Here is a 24909-nt window from a genome sequence, read left to right on the forward strand (position 1 = left end):
TGAAAAAGCAACGTCCAGATGAAGAGAGTCCACTTTTGGGGGATTTACTTACCTGGATGTATCAAGACATAATAATATTTAATTATTAATTTTGTCAAATGCTTTTAATTCAATTCCATTTTAACAACAGTTGCCTCAAGGCGCTTTATATTGTAAGGTAAACCCTACAATCATATGACCCCCTATGAGCAAGCACTTTGGCGACAGTGGGAAGGAAAACCTCCCTTTTAACAGGAAGAAACCTCCGGCAGAACCAGGCTCAGGGAGGGGCGGGGCCATCTGCTGCAACCGGTTGGGGTGAGAGAAGGAAGACATGATAAAGACATGCTGTGGAAGAGAGACAGAGATTAATAACAGATATGATTCGATGCAGAGAGGTCTGTTAACACATAGTGAGTGAGAAAGGTGACTGGAAAGGAAAAACTCAATGCATCATGGGAATCCCCGGCAGCCTATGTCTATTGCAGCATAACTAAGGGAGGATTCAGGGTCACCTGGTCCAGCCCTAACTATATGCTTTAGCAAAAAGGAAAGTTTGAAGCCTAATCTTAAAAGTAGAGATAGTGTCTGTCTCCCGAATCCAAACTGGAAGCTGGTTCCACAGAAGAGGGGCCTGAAAACTGAAGGCTCTGCCTCCCATTCTACTTTTAAATACTCTAGGAACAACAAGTAGGCCTGCAGTGTGAGAGCGAAGTGCTCTAATAGGGTGATATGGTACTACAAGGTCATTAAGATAAGATGGGGCCTGATTATTTAAGACCTTGTATGTGAGGAGCAGGATTTTGAATTCAATTCTGGATTTAACAGGAAGCCAATGAAGGGAAGCCAAACCAGGAGAAATATGTTCTCTCTTTCTAGTCCCTGTCAGGACCCTTGCTGCAGCATTTTGGATCAGCTGAAGGCTTTTCAGGGAGTTTTTAGGACATCCTGATAATAATGAATTACAGTAGTCCAGCCTGGAAGTAATAAATGCATGAACTAGTTTTTCATCATCACTCTGAGACAGGATATTTCTAATTTTAGAGATGTTGCACAAATGGAAGAAAGCAGTCTTACATATTTGTTTAATATGTGCGTTGAAGAACATGTCCTGGTCAAAAATGACTCCAAGGTTCCTCACAGTGTTACTGGAGGCCAAGGTAATGCCATCCAGAGTAAGAATCTGGTTAGATACCATATTTCTAAGATTTTCAGGGCCGAGTACAATAACCTCAGTTTTGTCTGAATTAAGAAGCAGAAAGTTAGCGGCCATCCAGGTCTTTATGTCTTTAAGACATTCCTGCAGTTTAACTAATTGGTGTGTGTTACCTGGCTTCATGGACAGATAGAGCTGCGTGTCATCTGCATAGCAGTGAAAATTTATGCTATGTCTTCTAATGATGCTGCCTAAGGGAAGCATGTATAATGGAAATAGAATTGGTCCTAGCACTGAACCCTGTGGAACTCCATAATTAATCTTAGTGTGTGAAGAGGACTCTCCATTTACATGTACAAATTGGAGTCTATTAGATAGATATGATTCAAACCACTGCAGCGCAGTACCTGTAATACCTACAGCATGTTCTAATCGCTCTAATAGGATATTATGGTCAACAGTATCGAACGCTGCACTGAGGTCTAGCAGGACAAGCACAGAGATGAGTCCACTGTCAGAGGCCATAAGAAGATCATTTGTAACCTTCACTAAAGCTGTTTCTGTGCTGTGATGAGCTCTGAAACCTGACTGAAACTCTTCAAATAAGACATTCCTCTGCAGATGATCTGTTAGCTGTTTGACAACTACTCTTTCAAGGATGTTTGATATGAAAGGAAGGTTGGAGATTGGCCTATAATTAGCTAAGACTGCTGGGTCTAGAGATGGCTTTTTGAGTAAAGGTTTAACTACAGCCAGCTTGAAGGCCTGTGGTACATAGCCGATTATTTTAACATATCAATAAATACTTGACAAAATTCTTGTTGTCGATATAATCTGTTGATGCTAAAAGCAGTATTGAAGCAAAGACTTGTGAACAATAAGTGGCCTTTATTTGGATGGTTGTTTATGTCATCTGCAGAATTTTTTTCAGAAACATAGTTTGCAGAAGAATTGCAGATTTTTAAAAAAATTAACATAATAATGTTTTATTATGGACAAAAACCCAGTCAGGAACTTTCTGGATTTTCCTGCGGTGGTCCATGTGGCACCTTGTTGTGTAAAAATATTTAACAATTTAAAAGAGGACGTCTTTAATAATCTGAGGATGATTTGGAAGAGCACCTAGGCTGTGATTTCAGAAGGAGGAGTGGTGTAGAATACTATCATATAGTCATAAATACATATTAGTTGCCCGGGGGGAAATTCATGCAATAGGAATTAATACAAAGGTTTTATTTTATTACCTCTGGACTTCATAGAACAGCTTTCATGTCCAACGCGCTATGATGGAAATGTGAGTCAGATAAACGAATGTTTATCTGACATCCTGTTTGGGAATGTCAGCACTTTACCTGTTCTGGAACAACTTCTAGATTGTACAGATTGATTAAATGTTGCAACGCCTTCCCAGGAAAGCCTCTCCCACCTCCTTTGTTACTTGAAATCACAGAAATGTTACAGTTTATATTTATCAGGATTGGTGATGAGCTGGTCCTCCACGTGTGGAGGCGTATAGTTCTTATAATTTCTGGCAAGGTTTAGTCAAATTCCCGTACATAATGCCAGAGTTACTAATGAGAAAAGGTCACCTGTCAGGGTTTCATTCAAGTATTGGGCTTTGTTGAAAAGGACAGCTGTGAGGAAGAATAAGAAGTGACACAAAGAGAAGCTTAGTGCTGAGAGAATGAGACGGCACTGAACTTAATAAACTACAAAGTCCTGAGGATGGACTACAAAAAGCTAATCTGAGTTCCTAGAAGAGACGACCAATGGAAAAACAATCCAAGGTGGTAATTTTTGATTTTCAAAAAGGAAGAAATCATGAATCACCTGCTTTGGTGACATCAGATACACTGAAGAAGAGACGACAGTCTTGTAGGAGATGGACAGAAATCGCTGCTCTTTGCTTCCCTCCTGACTGATTTTTCTCTTGTTTTGCTTTTTATCAGTGTCCTTGTCACGACTGCAGGTGTAAAAGAGAAGGTTATGGCATGAAAAGGGTGATAATCTCATCTCTTCTCCTTTCATAGAGGATGCTCCAGTCTGTCCTCTGCTAAAGGAGGAAATAAAAGAAGCACCGAGGCAGCTTTCTGTTGTGTTCAAAGACTTGGACCTGCTTTTATTATGGCTTCCATGTGGATACTTCAGGGTCGTGCCAATTTGTTAGAATCCGTCCTCAGAAAAACCGACTGCTCGCCTCCAGCCTGTCACTTGCTTACAGGCATGACGGCGTTTCTTTCTCCTCGGGGTTTCATAGAGTTCTTTCACAACACTGAATGTTTGTCACAGCTACTTCACAGGGTTTCAAGTATTAGTCAGGGCCTTTCAGAGACTAACAGGCTGAGGCGCAAGTGTCCACAGAAAAACATCCTGGGTCAGAAGCTCCAACCTGTCAGTGCTTCGCGGCTGCTGCTGGCTCTGGTTTGTTTGGAATTGCACTGAATTTCTAAACAAGCCTCTTTGAGGATTTGGGGGATTTCTCCAAAAAGTGTTGGTCATAATTATTGATAGTGGTATTATAAGTTGTCTTGTTTGGAACTGTGCAATTCTTGATGGTGTTGGTTTGCAGAGATGATCTCCAGCAGCATGTTTATGGCTGTCTGTCAGAAACAGACTCCGTGAGGGTGGGTGGAGAGTCTGGCATCCTTTAACCCTCGTGTGACCCTAGCGAAAAAAGGAACCCGTTTGGGTACGAAGGGCAAAGGATGGGTGTAAATTTCAAGGGATGCTCAAGGGTTAATGGAACCTGTCCTCACAGCTCGGCATCACGTAGCTCGATTGGCATTCGCGTGAAAACACCGGAACTGGCAGGTCTTTCCTCCTCGCAGATGCGATCAGGTTCATACCGAACATATGTGACAGATGTGAAAGAGTCCAGAAACGCTGTGGTAATGTTATGTTCCCTGCAACATTATCCAGCATGAGCAGTTTGGCAGTGGAGGGCATATCCATGGAGGGACACACAAATGTTAGCCAGTAATACCCTGAGTGATGTTCCTCAGACTCATTATTAGACCTTACCTCAGTTTGATCTGAGTTAAGAAGCAGAAAGTTAGCGGCCATCCAGGTCTTTATGTCTTTAAGACATTCCTGCAGTTACTTTCCTGGTTACAGGAAATTAACCATTTATCCCCCACCAGTGCTTAGTCAGGGTCATTCTCACAGCATCAGGTGTTAGTCACAACTGTCACCTGTCAGGGTTTCATCACTCACCAAAGATGGCCGTCGTCCTGCTGATTATGATTGTCAGCATGTACCCACAGCTCAGGCTGCTGCTGCTGGTGGTGGTGTGGGGGATATTGTCTTGGCACATATTAGTACTAGCAGAGGATTGCTTAAACACCACAGTGTACCAGAATGTTGTTGCTGTTTTCATGACCACGGTGTACCCATCCTCTGATGGCTGCTTCCAGCAGGATATCTGCTCACCTTTGGCCTCCTGACAAGTGGTCACCGCATGTTTTACCATGAATGGCTGTACTCACTCTGGAGATTTGTTTCCCCGGCTGGAATTAAACCACCAACCTTTCGCTTGCCAAGTGAATATGTAACCAGCTACACTGTGGCACCTGCTTCAAGCAGGATCAGCTCAGATCAAACTGCTTTCTTGAACATGTGAGTTCACTGCACTCTTTTAAAAAGCTGTTAAAACCTTCTTTTTTTTTTGTTGTTGGTTAAAACAGATTTTAAACTGTTTATTTTATTGTCTTTTTATTTATGAGGCACCTGATTCTCTTACCTTTGGGATGTGCTGGAGCAGGAGATTCACATCAGAAATGTGCAGCTGATAAATGTGCAGCATCTGTGTGACGCTGTCATGTCAACAGGGATCAGAATCTCTGAGCACTGTTTCCAGCACCTTGGAAAAAGTGGCTGGTGAGTGCATGTTGCATTATACACAGCTAGAAGTACACAACGTGTTAAAAAATAAAATAAAGTGTAACGCAGGCCTGCAGTGATCTTTTAGAAAGAGTTTTTATTTGGTTCCTACAGAAACCTTTCCTCTAAACGGAACCATTAGAGGTTCCTCAGAGAACCCTCTCTTAAGTTCAGAGCAGATATTTGATTAAACTCAGCTTCAAGTTGTTTCCTGTAGCGTCTCCTCAGTATTTTAACCTCATCAATCAGTAAGTTACAGATGTCATGGTCCTGCTCACGTAGCCTGAGGATAAACGGTGCTTTGAAATAAAAGTTGCATCATGTTTAAGTCGACGCCTATCCCACTTCCTTGTTTTTACTTGAAACCACAGCAGGGTTACAGTTGCTGTTTGTCAGAACATATGAAAATATGACCTTCATATTTGTGGAATCTGTGTGAATTAGTGCAGATGTGAAGAGAAAAGGGGGTCAGCCCAGTACCAGCAAGGTGTGCCTAATTAAGTGCCCAGGTATATCACCTAGAACAGCCTGCCAATGAAGTTTCAAGTCAGAAGATTATGTCCTGAACAGTGTGATGGTCTCTTCTCATTTCCTCTCATGAAGGATGCTTCAGGGTCATGTCAGTGTGACTTGACTGTTGGTCTCCAGTCTGTCACTTCTGACGGCTATGACGTCGTTCATTTCTCCTCAGGGTTTCACTGAGTTATTTCACAACATCGGGTGTTTGTCACAGCAACCTCCCAGGGTTTCAAGTATTAGTCAGAGCTGTTCAGACCACTAACAGGTGGAGCCGTTTCTCTGAAACACAAGCGTCCACAGAATAACATCCTCGAGCTGCTCAGAAGCTCCAAGTTCAGCTTCAGAGCTTCTGACTCTGAAGTAAAATGAGAAAGCACTTATTTATTATTCCCTGAGATTTTGATCTCAGCTTGTACAGTTTTAATGAATGAAAAATTGTTTGGGACCAAAGCTGTTATATTTTTAACTTTGAGTTCGGTTTAGTTGCAGTTAGATTCCAGAGTGTTTCTTTTCTTTTCAGTTTACTTTTAGTGTTTTTAGTATTTTCATTATTAGTGGCAGGGGCAGATGCAAGACGTTCAGGACAGATAAAGTACAAAGATAACATTTGCAGCCTGGCAGTGTTGGATGGAATGAAACATAATGTCCCAGAGGTGTTCTGTTAGATTTATGTCATGCAAACGTGGGGGTGAGTCGGTGGTATCAGTTCCTTCATACTCCAGGAACTGCCTCCGCACTCCCGCCACATGATGCCGGCGATTCTCGTGCACCAGGAGGAAAATTCTGAAGTCTTTCTTACAAGTTTACCCTTCTGTCCCCTCAGATCTACTTATTCACCTTCTGTGCCTCTAAACTTTTATTGGGGTTTTTCATTTGGTGTCAGTTTAAGCATGGTGAACCAAAGTGTGCTCTGCAGCCCTCTGGTGGTCCATCGAGTTACTGCAGGAACACTACCTTTCAGGCCCCTTCCAGAGGATCCACTGCCAGCATTACCATGCCAGATGCCACAGGACACCCCCTGAGGTCCTATGCCACACCATACCAGGAAAATGCCCCCCACCTCCCCCACAGTGTAACTGAGCCACCAGATACCCTCACTGTATGAGTCAAGGTCTGTCAAAGGGGCCCAGAGGCCAGTACGTGGGAGTGGACCCAAGCAAAGATAGCAAACAGAAACAGTGATGAGATTTACAAGTTTATAATAAACACAAAGATTGCAAAGAAGGCACTCCAACAGAGGGAGAGTGTAGTTAGATTTGGGAGGAAGGAGTGAATACCAGGAGGTGAGAGGAATATTGATCTCGGGGGGCTCACTGGTGGAGCCTTGGGGGAGGACAACTAAATGAGCGTCTGAAAGGTGAGTGAGTAAATGAGGTTAAAGCCTTATGTTCCTGATGATCCAGAGGAGACGACAGGTGGGGGAAAAGGTGAGTAGTTTTAATTCTGAGGATTAGACTGCAGAGGAGTGCGAGAATATGACCAGCATCCAGGTAATTAAGCTGCAGGTGAGCAAAGTGGGGGTGCAAAGCCTGGTTACCACCATGAGGGAGCTGATGAGCTGGTGGAGAAATGATGGCAGTGCTGGTCTTATAAAGTGCCTCACTGATGTCAGGTGAGTAAGGCGAGGTGAGGAACCGAGAAGACGGACACAGGTAAACACCGTCAGGCAGCGGAGGAATTCAGATCCTAACAGGTTCAGGGTTTTTTTTTTAATTTGTCACCTCTCCGCATGTGAAAATGTGTGCTAAAAACAAGCCGACACTGTCAAGGCTAAAATGCTCATGTTGAGGCATCAAAATGCAGAGACAGTAATAGTGGCTACATCCATCTTTTACATCGAGTCTGCAGATACAGATACAGTCCTGTCTGCCTCCACTATCCCCCCTCATGCACATGTCTGAACCATCTCAGCCTCAATAACTTTGACTACAGATGCCACCACCTTACAGTCTGCTATCGCCTTCAGACCGCACATTCTGCATAAGATATACTACACCTGGGTGCACCTTCTTCGACTCTTGTACACCACCCTTTACCACTCATAGTCCTTAGATTTAGATCTCCTCCACACTCCCACCCTTCCTTCTCTCTTGCTGCCTTCTAACACGCCTTCCCCCTTTCCTCTTCCTTTGTTTTTGGCTAACAGTAGCACAGTTTTCCAATGAAAATGAATGCCTAATCCTAACCATAACCTAATTGTAACCCTGACATTAAAACCACATTTTGAAATCGTGGGGACGGGCATTTTATCCCCATAAATGACTGTTGGTCATCTACCGGTAGGTTGGTCATCATGTCCTAACCAGTGAGAAACTCAAGCTCAAAAGAATTTTTTTTCTAAAAGCAGTTATCTTTTTAATATTAAAAACTTAGGTCACTAATTCAGTTTTCCACATTTGTGTTTATAGTGAGTGAATTATGTTGATGGGGTGTGGTTCGGTCATGCAGGAGAACTTCACGCCTCTGCACTAGTTTCTCCTCGCTGAAGCTTTTTCCAGCTGCAGGGTTGGTGCTGACGGCTTCAGGTTAAGCCACAGAACATTCAGTCTTCATGAGAAATGTGGCGTCTGGGATGTGAATTAATCCGAGAGACTTCTCCAGGAACACGGTTACATGGTTAAAATATGAGAGAGACGGAGGGTAAATAGAGGGAGAAACAGCGAGGGGGAAGGGAGAGAAGAGGTGAGAAAGAGATGAAGGGAAGGAAGGAGCTAAAAAGAAGGAAAAGTGAAAGAGAAGGGAAAGAGAAGAGGAAAGAAGGAGTCAGGAGAAGGCGGAAAGGAGAGAGGGCACAGGGGGAGAAGAGCGAGAGGACAAGGAGGAAAGTCAGAGAGAGAGGGAGGTAGAGATGGAGAGGGGAGGAATGGCAATTGGGGGCGTGGCATTTGTCATGACGTCACACAGAGCGGCTGCTTCTCCTTTTAAAGCCGCTGGTGCCTGACGGACAGACAGACTTTAAATACCGACTCCGCCGGGAACTCTGACAGCTCTGCGCAGCGGGACGCACTCTCTTCGGTCCGGACGCGCTCTTCCTCCTCCTCCTCCTCGGATGGAGCTGCTGCTGCAATTCCTGCACAGTCTGCACCGCCGCCGGGACTGAAGTCGTGAGCAGCTCCGCTTCTTTTTTCTTTTTCTTTTTTGATTATTTTTTAGGGGAATAATAGGACTGTTCTCGGTTCCGCCGTCCTCTCTGTCTTCCAGCAGGCCGCCGTCTCCTCCGTGACTCTCTGTTCCCATGCGATTCTTCAGACTCACATTCAAGTGTTTCGTGGATTGTTTTTGAAGGTCGCTGTCCGATCGTCGGTGTAAATCCCTTTCTTTTATTTTTATTTTTATTTTATTTTTCAAATTAAACCCCTGTAATTCGAGACCCCCCCCCCCTTTTTTTTTTTAAATAACAGACTTTCTGAATTTGTGACCTCTTTTTAAAAAAATAAAATAAAAATAAAAACATTATTGAATCATCTGAAAAAGAGCTGGCGTCATAAATAAGAGACCAGAGTCTGGATCCTCGGCTGCACAGAGGAAGAATCACGTTTCTTCTGGTTGTGAGTGAGGAAGAGTGAGAGAGGGGCAGAGGATAAAGGTCCTGCTCCTGACCCTCTGTCTCTGAGTGACTGTTGGTCTGTAACTGGCCGCTGGCTGGTTTAGTGGGACTCTGAGAGGAGGTGAACAGGAGGTGTGGAAAACTGAGACTGTGGGACTAAAAGGAGAAAAAGAACTCAGTCTTTAAAGAGACAAAACCTTCAAAATAAAAGCACGCTGAGGTGGACTGGTGTTTTACTGGTTTATGTGGTACCTGACTGGTTGCTTGGACTTGAGTTTTGGGGACTTCTAAAAATACAAAAAGCCAAATTAAAGGGAAAACACCCCCCAGCCTTTGTTGACTGGTATCTGACTGCTTTTTAGGAGTGAGAAACTGACTTTAAGGATTATAATCTGCAGGAATTAAAACACTCTAAAGTGGGAATCACAGCTGACTATTCCTTCTGGTTTCTAACTGGTGTCTGGGTTTAGGAGTGATTTAAAAAGACTGAAATCTGAAGAAAATAAAGGGATTCTAAGTGGGAACCATTGCTGACTATTCCTACTTGTCTGACTGCTAACCTAAGTGGGAACTGTGGGGAAACACCTGAACAGAAATAAGAGATATTGCAGACATAACCTGCAGGAATTAAAGGGAATACAGAGGCTGAATATTTGGAGCACTTCCTGACTGGTTCCCATTCTGTGAATGATGGAGAAGCAGGCTCTTCCAGCCTCCTCCTGCTCTCTGGTTCTCCTGGAGGAGACCAAAAAGAGCCCCATAACTCTCTCTAACGGGGGCGGTGGCAGTGGTTATGCCCCTGCGGCCGCTAATGGCAGCCTCGTCCGCTGACAGTGGCGGGGACAGGCGTCGCTGGTGGAGTGGTGGGGACTGGTTGTGTTGGACAGGACAAAAAAGGTGGTGTGGTCAACGGAGTGGGGCCTGGTTACCAGGAGCGGGAAACCTGGACACGACAGATGGACTTCATCATGTCCTGCGTGGGCTTTGCTGTAGGACTCGGAAACGTGTGGAGGTTCCCCTACCTGTGCTACAAGAACGGAGGAGGTGAGATGCAACACACACACACACCTGTACGGGGCATGTGCACATCCTCACTTTACCTAATGATTTCTGTAAGATTGCTGTGAGACAACCAGTGAGACAGACACATTTTTATTGGTATCCACAAACACTAATTCTTAGATTTGTGCTTGTGGATACAAACTGTCCAGTTTTTGTGCTCTTGGATGTGAACGGGAACACTTATTTTAATTTTATAAGCAGATCTTTTTCACAGCTTCACATTTGTGTACATGAGTGTGAAGATTTTCCACTTTTAAAAGTCCACATTCGAAGGCAGGACACCACCAGACACATTTTTAGGGATTAAAACAAACATGCTGCATGTTTGAAGCTGTACAAAGAAGATAAATAATAGCTTAAGAGAAAAATGAATGCTTTAAAGTCTTTTCACTTTAGAAATGAGGTGGGCCAGCATTATCCCCCTCCCAAAAATGACTCATCCTCTGTGTTTGTGCTGATGTCAGAGAACATCCAGAACTTTATCCTCCTCACAGGTCAGTGTAGGTTTCAGTTCACCTTCAGGTGAGTCCAGGACAGAACAGGAAGTTCAGTCTAACTGTGGCGCAGCGCTGGAGCTGAAAAACATTTTCTCAAAAATAAAAAAATAAATCAGAACTTTTCTTTATGTCAGTCAAACCAGCTGTTTGAATCTCAGATTATTTCACTGAATAATTCAATTTGTAGCTGATGGGGGAGGAGCTAAAATGCCAGGGGCGTGGTTTGCTGTAGAGAGAGGCAGTTTCTCAGTGACATAATTGGTTGCATGTGTTTGGATGGTGGCAGCAACATGTGTGTTATTGATCAGAGTGACAGGAGCAGGTTCAGCCGATTGGCTTCCATCACAGTGACCCGTGTGTGTGTGTGTGTGTGTGTGTGTGGCTGCAGAGAGAAGCACCACAGCAGGCATAGAGAGGGAGATACTGTTACTGCACTTGATGCCTTTTACCATATATAATACAACTGTGTGTGAGTGTGCGTGCGTGTGCGTGCGTGTGTGTGTGTGTGTGTTAGTGCCTCGAGTTAACTGACTTTTATTGAGCCTGATCCTCCTGCACGTTGCTGCAGGGTACAGTGTAAACGTGAGGCTGGGCATGGACGCCTGCGTGCGCGTTGTCACCTTCTCTCCAGTTTGAAGAGGCTCAGTGAAATTTAGGAAGGCGAGACTTATATTCAAAGGAACTTTATTTCAAAAGAAAGGAATTAGCATCACAGGAAAAATGAGACAAAAACATGGATAAACCCAGGAATCTCTAAACCTCACATCCAGTGGTGGTTACAGTTACACATCTGCACTTAAAGCTCTTGAAGATGCTTCACCTTTTATCTGAGAGGCGTCTTTAGTTGTAAAAGTCGATGGTATTTAAATACTGAGACTGTCTGTCGATAATCTAAAAACAAGTCCAGTTGCTTTGAGCTCAGGTGCTTTAAAATTCAGAAAATCCTCAAATATTAGACGCATTAATCAATAGTCTAAACGTATATCAATAAAGTCACAAGAACGTTTGTAAAGCTTCGTTTTCTGTTTTGTTTGATCATAGATTTATAAATTGATTACAATTGATTACTTTATTTTTAAGTCACTGCAAACTGAATTCTTTTGGGCTCGTTGGACACTTACAGATGTGGCTTTAGGCATTTTTCTCCCAGTTTAATTAAAAACTATTTAATTCAAATGATGTTTTTTGGGAGTAGAGGAGGTGTCAGCAGGTAGATTCATCACCTCTGTTTGTTCTGTCAAAGCTGAACTTTAGCAGCAGAGAAAGAAAGGAGAAAAAAGTTGGATCCTTTCACCTGCAAAGGTCTCGTTCACACGGTCGACCAGTCTGAGCTGGACGGAGAGGAGGAGAGATGGGAAAGGTCTGAATGTTCGCAGAGAGGAGGAGGTCAGACTTAAATCACAGAGAGCGAAGAGAAGAAGTTCAGCTCTCACATTGCAGACCGTCGTCATGTGACTCTGTAAAGGTCACCTGCTTCACATCTGAAGCCAAAGTTAAAGGATCATTCTGGTGCTTTTTCAGCCTTGTCAGCAGCCCCAGTTATTGCGTTCGTCTTTGAGAGACGAGCGTGTGTTAACAACTGTTTAATGGAAGCCACGAGGTTCAACAGAAGACTGTAAAAGCTGTGTAATGATTAAAAAAACACCAGGTAGAACATCTCAGAGCTGATTAGGTTAATTAGTAACATGATTGTTAATGAAAGAGCATTCCAGAGACGCTCTGCCTCTAAGCAGGACCTGTTAGGTTTTTATTTCCAGCTCATTTTAAATTTCTAACTGATAGAGTAGCTTTGTGTGACTTACTGCTCAAAATCATCCTTCATTGCTTTATACTGGTCCTTGTCGCACTCCCTGGTTTAGCTCCTCTCCCTTTTAGGCTAACTTTCTTTCTTCTGATTTTTGCAATCAGGAAATGAGAGAAAATGGCAAACAACAGCTTAAAAGGGAATCCACGAGTCTAAGAAGACTATCAAAAAGACCACGAAACCAAATGTCACTCAGCGAGTCAGCAGAGAAAGTTAAATTACATTCATTTGTCCTAAAAAAACCCCAAAAGCCAAACCTGTCACCTCCATAAACGGTTTATTTTGTAGGATGCAGATATTAAAATTTCAGATGACGTCTCCACATTTAGTTTGTTTCACTCTGTGTGTAAACCTGGTGACTTTGCGCACCTTCAGCTGATTATTGCAACTTGCATGCAAATCACGGTGTAGCATTTCATATCAGTACACGAGGTAAACGCGCTGCACACACGCTTCATCGCGTTTGGTCTGAACGGATCATTCCTGTGTTTAGTCGCTGACTCGGATTTAAGATGTGAAATCAGCACTTTATGCACATGTTGCACATGTCCACCTGTTCCCATCAGGTGGACATGTGCTCAGTGTTGAAGCCCATTCTGGAAAATTGTAAAGACCTGATTTTCCAAAAGGGTGTTTTCTCCACAGGAAGGGAGCGGGCATGCCATCGCTTCTGTCTGTCTGCTCGTTTGTTTGTTCGCAGTCTAACATCCAGTTTTCAAGATATCACGGTTAAATTTTGTGTGATGGTAGATTTCAATAACAGCTCGAGCTGATTTAATTTAGGTGTAAATCGGGTCAAGGCCAACATAAAACTTTATATTACCCATAATTTTTATGGGTCATCTTCAAACTTCACAACAAGACCTCGGGAGGCGATTTCGCAAACATCCCACACTGCATGAACAGATAATAAAATCTTTTAGCCAATTCTGCTTCAATCGCACAGGTAAAGATAATAAAATAAAGTTTCATGGTTCACATGAATTAGGAAACAGCTTTAGTTTCTATTGGATCATCCCCAAACTTTAAATCAATACATCAGTCACTGATGGGCATAAACACTTTCTTTGATCGTTTTTTTTAACCCTTGTAATGTCCTCGGGATTCCCATACACTTGTTTGCCATACACCTGGGGTCATATTTGAGCCGAGGACAACACAAGGATACACCATTATAAGACAAAAAGATTAACGTGCTACGCTAGATTTCCATTTTACCAATGCTGACATCGGCGCAAAACATCAAAGTTTTAGCTCTCGCCATTCACGCTCTCTTAGTGCTCTTGTGTTGTTTCTGTAAACTGGACGGTCTTGTAATGTATTGCATATTCACGGTCAATCAGCCGAATCACTCATTGTTGTAACTTGTCTATGGGAGAATGTGCACATGCAGTATTTTGTGTTAGCGCGTGACACTCCCTGCAAACATGTGCAGCTCTCCTTTTTTTGTTTAAAATATTTGTTGCTGTTTATTCCTCCTGTTAATCTTTAACAGTATCTGGTTAAATTATTCATTCAGCTTTATAGTCTGGTCTGTAGTTGTTTTATCCATTTTTCTGCTTTATTCTTTTAAAGCTGTTCTGGGGAAGGAGGTTAAATATTCATAACTGATCTCATCTCGATTTACTGGCCAGGTTTTTGTAGCTACAGTATACATAAACGTGTCACATACAGGCCAACGCAAAGTTACTGTTTTGAAAAGAGGTCGGCTAAAAAGACACTCGCTGATGTGCAGAACCTGCAGAATCGCTCGTCCATGAAGCTAACACACACGTTATGAATTAAATATTCCCAAATATCTTTGTGAGATACGTGTTTGAGTTTTAGATCAGACGGACAAAATTTTATAAAACAATTGTTTGGCCTTCGTTTTTTTAAACACTGCTTCGAGATCTTGTTGTTGAGTGTTAAGGTTAGCTAGGGTTAGGTCAGTTTAAGATGAGTGAAGGTAAAATGAGGCTAAACTTGGGTGTTAAGAGGCTTGGCAAAGAATTAAAAAGAATTTCTAGTACAGATAACAGTCACATGAGCAACTTTTAGCAAAAATGAGAAAACTCATCTGAACGACCTCAAATATGGTATTGAGCTCACTCCGGTCCCCAGAGATAAACCTGCCAAGTTTAAAGTGGATCAGATGAACAAACATCGAGTTAGACAAAAAAGGAGAGATGGAGGTTTCCTCCGTTATCAGTAAGGTAAAGTTTCTTTATGTTAAATAAAAATGTTTTACAGGCTACTTTCTACTTTTATCTGAGTAAATGTTGACACAGATGTGTTTTACATCTTTCCTTCCACTCCTTCTTTGTGTCCTTCCCTCATTCCCTCATTCCCTCTGTCCTCTATCCTTTTCCGTCCTTTCTGTCTTCATTGTCCAATAAATCCGAGTCACTTAGATTTATTATCCTGCAGAGCGTGTTCATGCTGCAGTCACCCTACCAAGGACATACACACACACACACACACACACACACACACACACACACACACACACACACACACGTGTGCGTGCACTATCATTCTCTGCTTCAGTGATTATAAAATGACCTGCAGCTCAGTTTCATCTTCACAGATCAGTTCTGTCCTTCAGATCGCTGCGCTCGTCCGTGTGCGCGCCTCTTCTGTCTTTGAGAGGACCGGCTGTACTTTTAAATATTCCCAGCGAGGACATTTTGTCCAGTCCGCTCTTTGTGAACGTTTGGGTGCATGAGAAGTGGTTCATTTCAAGGTTCAGTTTGGTGATGAATATTATGAATTCCCTTTCTCTAATTCTTTCTGTAGAATTGAAAGGGTTAAGAAGAGGGTACCGGGATCCTTGAGGGCATTCTCCGAGTGCCTAAAGACTTACCAAAGGTCAGTGAAAATGTGCCAAGGGTCCTTGAAGGTGTTCCAGGGTAGCATTGAGATGTTTCAAAGGAAGAATGACTTCTAGCGTCCACAGATCATTGAAGAGGATGCTGTGGATGTTATACGAGACATTTCAGTGTTTTAATTTTAGAAGGACATTGAGTTGATGGCAGAGGACCTGGAAAGGTCAGTGAAAATGTTGCAAGAGTTCTTGATGGTTTTCCAAGGGTGCTATTGATTTGAGATCCCATAAATCCCAGAAATTGTCCCAGGGTTCAGCCAAAGGCCTCCGATGGTGCTTCTCTGGTTTTTGGTGGTCCTGGGAGCATTTGCAAAGTTGGTTGAGATTATACTAGAACCTAAGAAAGGTTTTTCTGTAACATTTAGGTTTTCCAAGGGTCCTGCAAAATGCAATTATTTGCTAATCATTTAAACTCTGTATCTGATAAATAAATAAACAAACAACATATCAAATGCTGGAAAAGACCCTGGAATAATAAACAAACTGCATAATTAAGCTTGTTTGGAAACAGGGAGGTTAGCTGTTTATTTGACCATTCCCCAGTTACTGTAGTATTGATCTGCTCTGTAGTCAAGCAGTCTGATTGATCTGATCAGAAGTGATTGTTCCTGTTCTGCTTTGTGTCTTCATGGGAACGTTTTTTGGTGAGGGGTCAGGGTCGGAAGTCAACGATGGATACAGATTTTGCGTGCGAGTGTGTTTCCCTGCCAAATGTGACATCATCATCCCTCTCACCACGTGGACCTGAGATTAACAGGAGTGGCCTGTAATCTTTTAATCCTGTTGACAGAGCTCGCTGCTCCTCCTCTCCTCTCCTCTCCTCTCCTCTCCTCTCCTCTCCTCTCCTGGATTCAGGAGACAGACACTATCTCTACTTTTAAGATTAGACTTCAAACTTTCCTTTTTGCCAAAGCATATAGTTAGGGCTGGACCAGATGACCCTGAATCCTCCTGAATTCCCATGATGCATTGGGTGTTTCTTCTTCAGTCTCTCTGTGTTTACACATTTATACACCTCTCTGTATTTAATCAATAGTTATTATTAATAATCTCTGGCTCTCTTCCACAGTGTGTCCTTTGTCCTGTCTTTCCTCCCCTCACCCCCACGGCAGATGGCCGCCCCTCCCTCGTTCTGGCAGAGGTTTCTTCCTGTTAAAAGGGAGTTCTTCCTTCCTACTGTCACTAAGTGCTTGCTCATAGGGGGTCATATGATTGTTGATGATTTCTCCGTGCTATTGTAGGGTCTTTACAACTAAGCTTGATTAAGCTGTATAAGCAAAACTGTATTGAATAGAATAGTTAAAATTTTCATGTTCACTTTTCAAACAAAAGAATGGAATTATATTTTGTAATGATTGTGAATGCACATGTTTGAAATAAAAATGAACTGAACTGAAAGTGGTTGCAGATGGCCTCGAGATTACTGGAGGGACTTTTAGGATGATGTTCTTTGAAGTCCTGAAACGTGTTTCGGCAAGGCAGAGATTCCTGAAAGAAGTAGTAATCCTGAACATCCTGAACGTTTCTTCAGGATGTTCCAAAGGCTCAATGTGGTCTTGATGGTCCAGTACGGAAATTACTTCCATTTTTATAGTTTTTTTTAATGAAACTCATATAAACCTCAATTTAGACACAGAATTGTTTAGTATTTGATCTCTACAGTGTTTTTTTTTTTTTTTTTAAATTTTTTTATGGCCTTCAGCTGTTCGTTGAGTCATGTTTAGGATCTTTCTCTCTGCCCAGGTAATGTGGGCCAGCAGATCTGCAGCCAGACGAGTCTAATTTCAGCCGAGCTGAAGTTAGAATTTGGCAGCTAGTGTTTGTATGATGTCACTGAGGCTCCTGGCAAGTAGACAGGAACCTGTTATCTCACTGTGTGTGTAGTTTTATGCAATCAAAGTGACTGATGAGTCAATTAGCTGGAGGTTTGTATGTTTGATATCAGCTTTAGAGAATTCTGAGCTAATTAATTATACTTGGGACCCTACAAGGATAAAATCTATATTCCTATTTTAATGAACTGTTTCCATGTGAGCATGTATATTACCTGTGTTTCACCTGTGGTCAAAACTAAGTCATGTGCAATCATTTAATACAAATCTATATCTTTCCCTCTTTTTGTACTAAACTAGTTTAACCAAACAAAATATATAATAATAATAAGAAATGTCAGAAAGTTGCGAGAGAGATCCAAAACATTTTTACCAGAAGTTTTCAGAATGTTTCTCTTGACAAACCAAACGTCGGCACTGATGTTTCACTGAAATGTTTCCTGTATGACAGAAATTTGTTACGTGGTAAATATTTGATCAGTTTGTGTTTGCAGTTTGGAAAATCAGTTGAATTTAGGCTTACCTCTACTATTTGATTTTAGCCTGCTATAGTCACTCCCACTTCTCGTGTTACTGAGCCTTATTTAAGTAGCAAACATAATATCTGCACTCACACAATAATTGACCTTTTATTGGTGAGTTGGCAGATTGAATAACAGTTCATAAACCTGTAATGAGGCTGATTTGGATGATACTTAAACTACTTTCACACAGTTGCCCTTTCTCAAACGTGGCAGATAAGAGGAGATGGTCCACATCACTAATGGAAATGTTACGGTGAGCTGCTTGAGCACACCAAGCCGAAGACGGCACACGAGACATTACCTCCACTACTCTCATGTTTGCTATCAGACATCATGCTGACTCTTTACTGGGGAGTTCTTAAGTTAACAACCATTTAATCAGACCATTGTTTGATATGAGTGCAGTGGACATCTTTGTTAGGTACAGTAATACCTTAAAGTTCAGGGCTGCTGTTAGGATGTGAAAACTGCTTTTTAAAGACATGTAAGAGTCCAGAGAAGCTGTGTTAACGTTGTTGTTTGAATGGCTGCAAATGCATAATTGCAAAAATACAATTGCACTTGGATAAACCAGTCACAGAAAGTGATTGGTTTATCCAAGCGGCAAACTCCAAGGCTGGAAATTAAAGCCAACACACAAGTGGCAAAAACTGCAGATCCTCTAATAGCTATTTGAAGCTAACTCCAGAGTAAGCTCTCACAAGCTCCTGCATTAAAATGTCTACATTTACATTAACTGTTTGCTAGGCTTCACTGGAGCTACTGGAAACACTGAACTGGACTTTTAAACTGTGTTTGTGGTGTAAGGTGATAGCCAAGATGCTAGTGGATAGTGACAGGCTGGTTACTTCTTTTATATGAAGAATGTGGTTTCACTGTGACAGTATATGACACAAGATAAAAAAAGATGCAGCTAGTTTAAAGTTTAAATGTTTGTCTAAAAGGTCATCATAGCAGCAGACAACCACAGATTAAAAGTGTTTGAGTGTTTTTTCCCTCAGGTTTGTCAGTGAACAGCAGATCTGTATGCACCTGCACAATTCATATCTCTGCACTCCTGGAGAGTGCAGAGATATGAATTGTAAGTTATCAGGGCAATGACGAATCTCCTGCTCTGTCATTAGCCCTGTTATCAGTCTGTCAGTCCCTCAGCACGTCACTGCTTAGCCCACTGACTTACCTCGGATTAACCAGCTTAGCTAGCTAACTGTAGCGCTGCAGCTTAGCGAGGTAACTGCAGCTGTGGCTCTATTTCTGTTTCTGACTTACTTTCAACTCTGAACTGACCACGTGTGGGACATGTTAGGTGACGCCAACAGAGGACAGGGTGACATTTTTTCACCTGGACCTTTTAACTGTCAGTCCTATGATTCATGTCATCATCCCAAAATCTTGGTAACTGATTGAACTGCAAACAACTGAACAAAAGCTAGTATGTATTTTTTTAACACAACATGTGACTTTCATGCAACGATCAATAAGCATTTCTACAAATTTTACACATTTCTTTGATGTTTTCCCAATGACATAACTTAATGTCTGCCTCTAACATTTTGGTAATGTGTTTTCATGTGTAGCTACAGTTTTGTGCATGTATGTGTCTGCTGTGGGTTATCATCAGTTTGGCTAAATGTCAAGATAAAATAAGATCCTAGAATTATATTCTAGATACAGAAAGGTCAAAGACAAGATTGTAGAATCTAATCAGTAGTCAAAAGCTGGACTCTTGAATCTTGTCATTAGCCAAAGATTAGACTACAGAATCTCGTCAGTGGTAAACGGCTGGATTGAAGAATCTCGTCAGTAGGACTCTTGAATCTTGTCAGATTGATTAGTTTATGCACTGTTGGCGACTTCCACCATCTCTGATGCTATCAGTCTGAAAAATCGACTCTCACTGACGGTTCATTGTCAGCTAACTAAATGACCTGACAGACAAACTCAGCCCAGCTTACTTTGATCAGGATGTGTCTAACTCAATTTGAAAATCAGAATCTCCATAGAAGATGATTTAAAGTCGAACTGTTGTTTTAGAATAACTTAGCTGGATCTACTAAACTGACTGAGCTGCTCAGTGCTGATAATTGTTTAAATAATACATTTAATTTTCTTCTAAGGGTATTTTCTCAAAAAGCTTTTTCACTTTGATCTGACTGCACATCTCCTGCAAACTGCATTCAGTCTTCCTTCAAAATTATTTGTTTTAATGCGTAATCTGAGTTTTGGTTAATGGTGTACAAACAATCTGTAAAAATGTTTTGGAGCCGTCGAAAGCCTGGGACTCTAAAATGTAGATGAAGCATCTTATTATCACACTGCTTAATTCAGAGTTAACAGTTGGTGTGGTTCAGTGCAGCTGACTGTGATGAGGCTATAGTACTCTGTAATCCCATCAACACTGAGTTACTGATGAGCTAACAGCATTACACCACTTAGCTCTGACTGTGTGTGTGTGTGTGTGTGTGTGTGTGTGTGTGTGAGAGGAATTTTTATTGAGCTCCTGGCATAGCCGACCCTCCCTCTTCCTCCATCCTCTCTCTCGCTCTCTCTCTGCAGTCGTGACTCACTAGCAGCTTGTGTGTTTTCATGCTAAGCTAACCTTGGCTAACACAACAGAACAGTGTTTGACTATGAGCGACAGCAGGCCTTCGCTAACCCACGTTGATTCACTCGGGCTTGCGTCATTCGTCAGGCTGGCGTCATTCAACCTGCCGTGCGTCTCATACATCATCAGCGGTGATGTGAGCGGCATGTGAAGCAGCCCAGCTCTGAGAGCTGGTGGTGTGCACCTGTTTGTGTGTCATTGTGAGGACCAGTGGAGGTTTTAGATATTATGAGGACATTGGTTAAAAGTGAGCAAATCTTGTAGACATGTAGTTTTAGATATTGCGAGGACATTTGTCAACATTGTGGATTTTTAGGGAATGATGGATACTGTGACTGTGGGTATACAGTTTTAAATATGTAAGCTCAACATTTAAGTTGAGTTGTTTGAGGGTTCAATCCTATTTTTAGGTTATAGGTTAGAATCAGGGTTCAGGTCCTAGCAATGCATGGTGTAAGCCAGGGTCCTCACAGTGATAGAATAACACACATGTGTGTGTACATAGCTTAAGGGCATTTTTCTTTGAATGGACACAATGATTACAGCTTTTTACCATGTACAGCATTATTGTTATTTAAAGATGATTTCAATTTAAATATTTGTTCTTTTAATGATCAGGTATTTAATCAGGCTAAATCCACAATTGCATTTTTATGATTTTTTTTTATAATGAAGGTTTTAATGTTGAAATATAATGACCTGGGGTGTGTTTATTCAGGCAGGGTTTTCTCATGTTTGTCTCACAGCTGTACAGGCAGGTTACATTTTAAGTGACATGACCTGGAATGATGTAACTGTAGCAGCTGAGCACGGTGCAGTCAGCCCAGGTTAATTCCTCACTACCTCACATTACCTGCTCCTCTTCTGGCTTATAGCAAGCTCTACAGTAAAAAACAAATCAGTGGTCATGCTTGGCTTTAAAAGATGGCTGGTCTGGTTAAAAGACCTATACACCCTGGACAGAGCAGTTGATCAAGGTCCTACGATCAGGTGGCGCTTCAGATCTCTCCATAGAGAGACGGCACACTGAAAGAGCTTACTATGAACCTGAATGTTCAATATTTCCTAATATTTTTTGTTTTATGAAGACGATTGAAGGACTGACGGGTGGAGAATCTGAAATCAATATCTTTTTGTGCAAAACAGCTAGACAGTGTGACTTATTTAACTTAAACAATGAAACTGTTAAAATCTAAGATTAAAGATTAAAATTGAATCTTCAAGCAACTTAAAGAAGTTCAGACGCTTTTCTTTCCAAGCTCCTTATGTACCTTTTTGTGCTTGCACAATGATAAACATTCCTGAATTATGAATATAGAAGGGTCTATGTGCAACTAATGTGCAAATGCATGTTGATATATATAGGTTTGTATTTTCATGCATATTGCATGTTATTGACATCCGTGGCATAAAAAGGACCTACGCTCTCTATAGGATTCATGTGTGTGTATTTGATAGACTGACGGGGGAGAAGGTGGGGTAGTAATCAGAGCCTCTGGCATGGTGTGTTTCTGTCAGATATATTTAGCACAGCTGACTATTTCTTTACACGACCTCGCTGACCCTTTAGTGTTTTCTATGAAGAATACTGACATACAGGTTATGGTTCACAACTCTAGTGTTCTTAGATTTATTAAAAAAAAGAGGATTGTTTGACTTCATGGGTGGAAAAATGAAGGTTTAAACCAGCTTTTGCTGGCTTTACTGGCGAAGAATGTTGGGAGCATGGCAAACCAACGAGAAGGAGCAAGGAGAGGTTCTGTGGTAGGGTCAGTGGAGGTGTTAGCTGTGGGAATGAAGCAATATTGGTGAAATACTTGAAAATCATGAAGTTTGCTTGCAAAGCTTATATATGGTACACTGCTGTAGGTCTACGGGAGGAGGAGGATTAGGGCCACTGGAAAAAAAAAGTAGGCACGTCTCTTTTTTGTTTTTTCTTTTTCAGAATTCTGAAAAAAAAACAAACCCAAAAAACAGAATTCTGGAAAGCCAAATGGAGTATGAGATATAATTTTTTTTCTTTAAATGTTCCAACCTGAGCATATGCATGAAGTCTCATTTACAGCTCTGAATACTGGCTGTGGGCTAACATTTATTCTATGTAGTTTGTAGGCTGCTAAAGGATCAGTGATCTGAGGGAAATCTCGTGGACAGTCAGTGGTGCTGACAGCTTCAATGTCATTAATTCAAATATTTGTAAAGGTTTGAGGGACAACATAAAACCTTATTATGTCTTGAAAAGAACCAGAGGCCAAAACTGAAGGGTAGCATTAAGTTTTGGTCCCGTTGCTCTTGCACGACCTCTTTCTAGTTGGAGGTTTAGTGTTTTCTTTGATTTTATTAAACAAATTAAGAACAACATTCGATCGGCTCTGATAAGGGTTCCCACTGACGTTCCTGTAAATGAACACAACCCAGTGTTTTCTCTCCTGTGTGCTCCACACACTCTGCTCTCAGTCGCTGCTCTTCTTAGCAGAAACTACTGCAGGCACATCAAGCCCAAACTTTGTTTTCATCATAAATAATGGTCCAATTAGCAGTAAACAGACTACTGAAAGATGTAGTACATCACATTAGGGTTATTCATTTAAAGACTTTCACCAAGTGATTTCTCTGAAGGGATAACTGCTATAAATAAATATCCAATAGCCATAGCTTTCCCTCACTGCTCTTTACTGTGCATCTGTATTATTTCACTCTGCAAGTAAAGTCAAAACAAGATCAATATTTAAATCTCCCACACTTCCATGCAAACTGATTACATCAGATGCAACATAACAGGTGTAGCTGGGGTGAAAGTGGGTTGCAAAGAAGCTTGCAGCTGTGCCTGATCTAGCTAAATCAGCTTAAGTTGCACGTGCTACTCGAGCTGCTCGTGCTACTTTTGCTCAGTACTGAAAATTCCACATAAAACTGATCTTGTGACTCATGGGGAGTTTATTTTACCCTCCTCTTTGTTTAAAACTTTAACCACATGTATATTGAGCACTGTTATGACAGGAAAAACAGAGAATCTGAATAATGTTTAATGTTGTGGGTTCAATTTCATGTGGAAAATAAAGGGAAAAAGTTGATGTTGTGACTGCCATCAGTGTGCTGCTGTGGGAGAAACCATCTACACTGGTTGTAAACATAATAAAGTACCGCTGAGCTGTTGCCTTAACATTGCAGTTATGATATGATGATCGTGGCCATCCCTCTTTCTACTTGTGTAAGAGCTGAGAGCGTAATGGCAGCCGCTGTTATGTAACTGCTGGCACACAGCACCCCCCTCTCTGCCCCCTGCTCTCTCTCTCTCACCCCTCCAGTGTCATGCCAGTTTGATTCCATTCATACCAGTTCCTGGTGGCACTCTGACCCACTTACCCCTTGCTGTTTGTGTATGTGTATATATATTTATTTATATGTGTGTGTGTGTGTGTGTGTGTGTGGATCGTCCATCACGCCAATTAAAATACCAAAGCCGGAGCGAGAGAGTGAAGAGGAAGCATAATTGTTCATTCATGTCGCCGCAGTTCAGAGTGAAGGAGACGAAACTCATTCATTCATTCACTGTTTTGTGAGATCCATCAATAATTCATCACTGCCAAAGCATTAAAATGTAATTCTAACATGTACAGTTCATGTTAGACTTCATCCAGTCACATTAAAACATCATTCAGGAGCCGATTTCTGCTCAAAAGAAAACAAATGAAAGATTTATTTGTTAAAATGTTTGAGAAGCAAAATAACTTTATGTATGATTATATGATTATAGACATCATTCATCTGAGTCTAAAATGCAGAAATGAAGATTTATTGATTGATTTAAAATAACTTTAAAGAAGATTATTGCCTTTTTCGTTAAAACATTAACATTACATTTGGAGAAACAAATTATCTATGACTGAACAGTTTTATATTTTAGGTCAGAAACTTGTGAAATAATCAAACAAGATAGTTTATTTATCACAGCAGCTCTAAACACAAGTTATAACAAAACTGAAATGAATTAGAATATCTCAGTTAAATAAAATCCAATGCGACAAAATCAGAAGGTTAAATATGTTTAAAATGCCATAAAAGAAAGTCCAATTAAGCAGAAAAAAATTAATTAAAGAAAGCAATTCCAGAAATAAAAATATAAATATAGAAAAAAAAAAGTTTATTTCCACTGTGAGGGGTTTTAACAAGACTCGTACCGACCCATTTTTGGAGCCAGCCTGAAGTAGCCATTAGAAGAGCTGCAGGTTTTTGCTGAAATTTCATGAACAGGAAAACTGAGACTATATAATAAGCACCGCATCTACATGCTGTGAGAAAACGTATCATTTTGAAGAAGATTTTCTTGTGCAACAGTAACAGAACGGGTTAGTTTTCAGATGTCTGAACGTCCCTGAACACGTCATCACCGATGACTCTTTCTCCCTCAGGTGTGTTTCTGATCCCCTACCTGCTGATCGTGTTCGTTGGAGGAATCCCCATCTTCTTCCTGGAGATCTCGCTTGGTCAGTTCATGAAAGCGGGAAGCATCAACGTCTGGAACATCGCGCCGCTGTTTAAAGGTGCAGTACGCCACAAAGTGGGAATTTACATTTACCAAAACAAAACACTTTAGTAGGACTTTAACTACTTTTACTTTATTTTTTAAGTGAAATTT

The 24909-nt window shown here is 41.4% G+C and overlaps 1 protein-coding gene across 3 annotated transcripts in view; it reads left to right on the forward strand.

Moving 5' to 3' along the window:
• Positions 1 to 8385: 8385 nt before the first annotated feature.
• slc6a8 (solute carrier family 6 member 8) overlaps positions 8386 to 24909 on the forward strand; it is a 41331-nt gene continuing 24807 nt past the window's right edge. Inside the window, exons 1-3 of one of the 3 annotated variants that reach the window (XM_019349722.2) lie at positions 8386 to 9870; positions 9978 to 10124; positions 24683 to 24814. In XM_019349722.2, the coding sequence (XP_019205267.1) occupies positions 9768 to 9870; positions 9978 to 10124; positions 24683 to 24814 (382 nt within the window). In that variant the 5' untranslated portion in view covers positions 8386 to 9767. Of the gene's footprint in view, positions 10125 to 15221; positions 15294 to 24682; positions 24815 to 24909 lie in introns of all 3 variants that reach the window. The other 2 variants (XM_005477846.4, XM_003445991.5) reach the window with 2 other exon arrangements.

Source organism: Oreochromis niloticus, linkage group LG20 (assembly GCF_001858045.2).
Source record: "Oreochromis niloticus isolate F11D_XX linkage group LG20, O_niloticus_UMD_NMBU, whole genome shotgun sequence".
NCBI classification, from domain to species: domain Eukaryota; kingdom Metazoa; phylum Chordata; class Actinopteri; order Cichliformes; family Cichlidae; genus Oreochromis; species Oreochromis niloticus.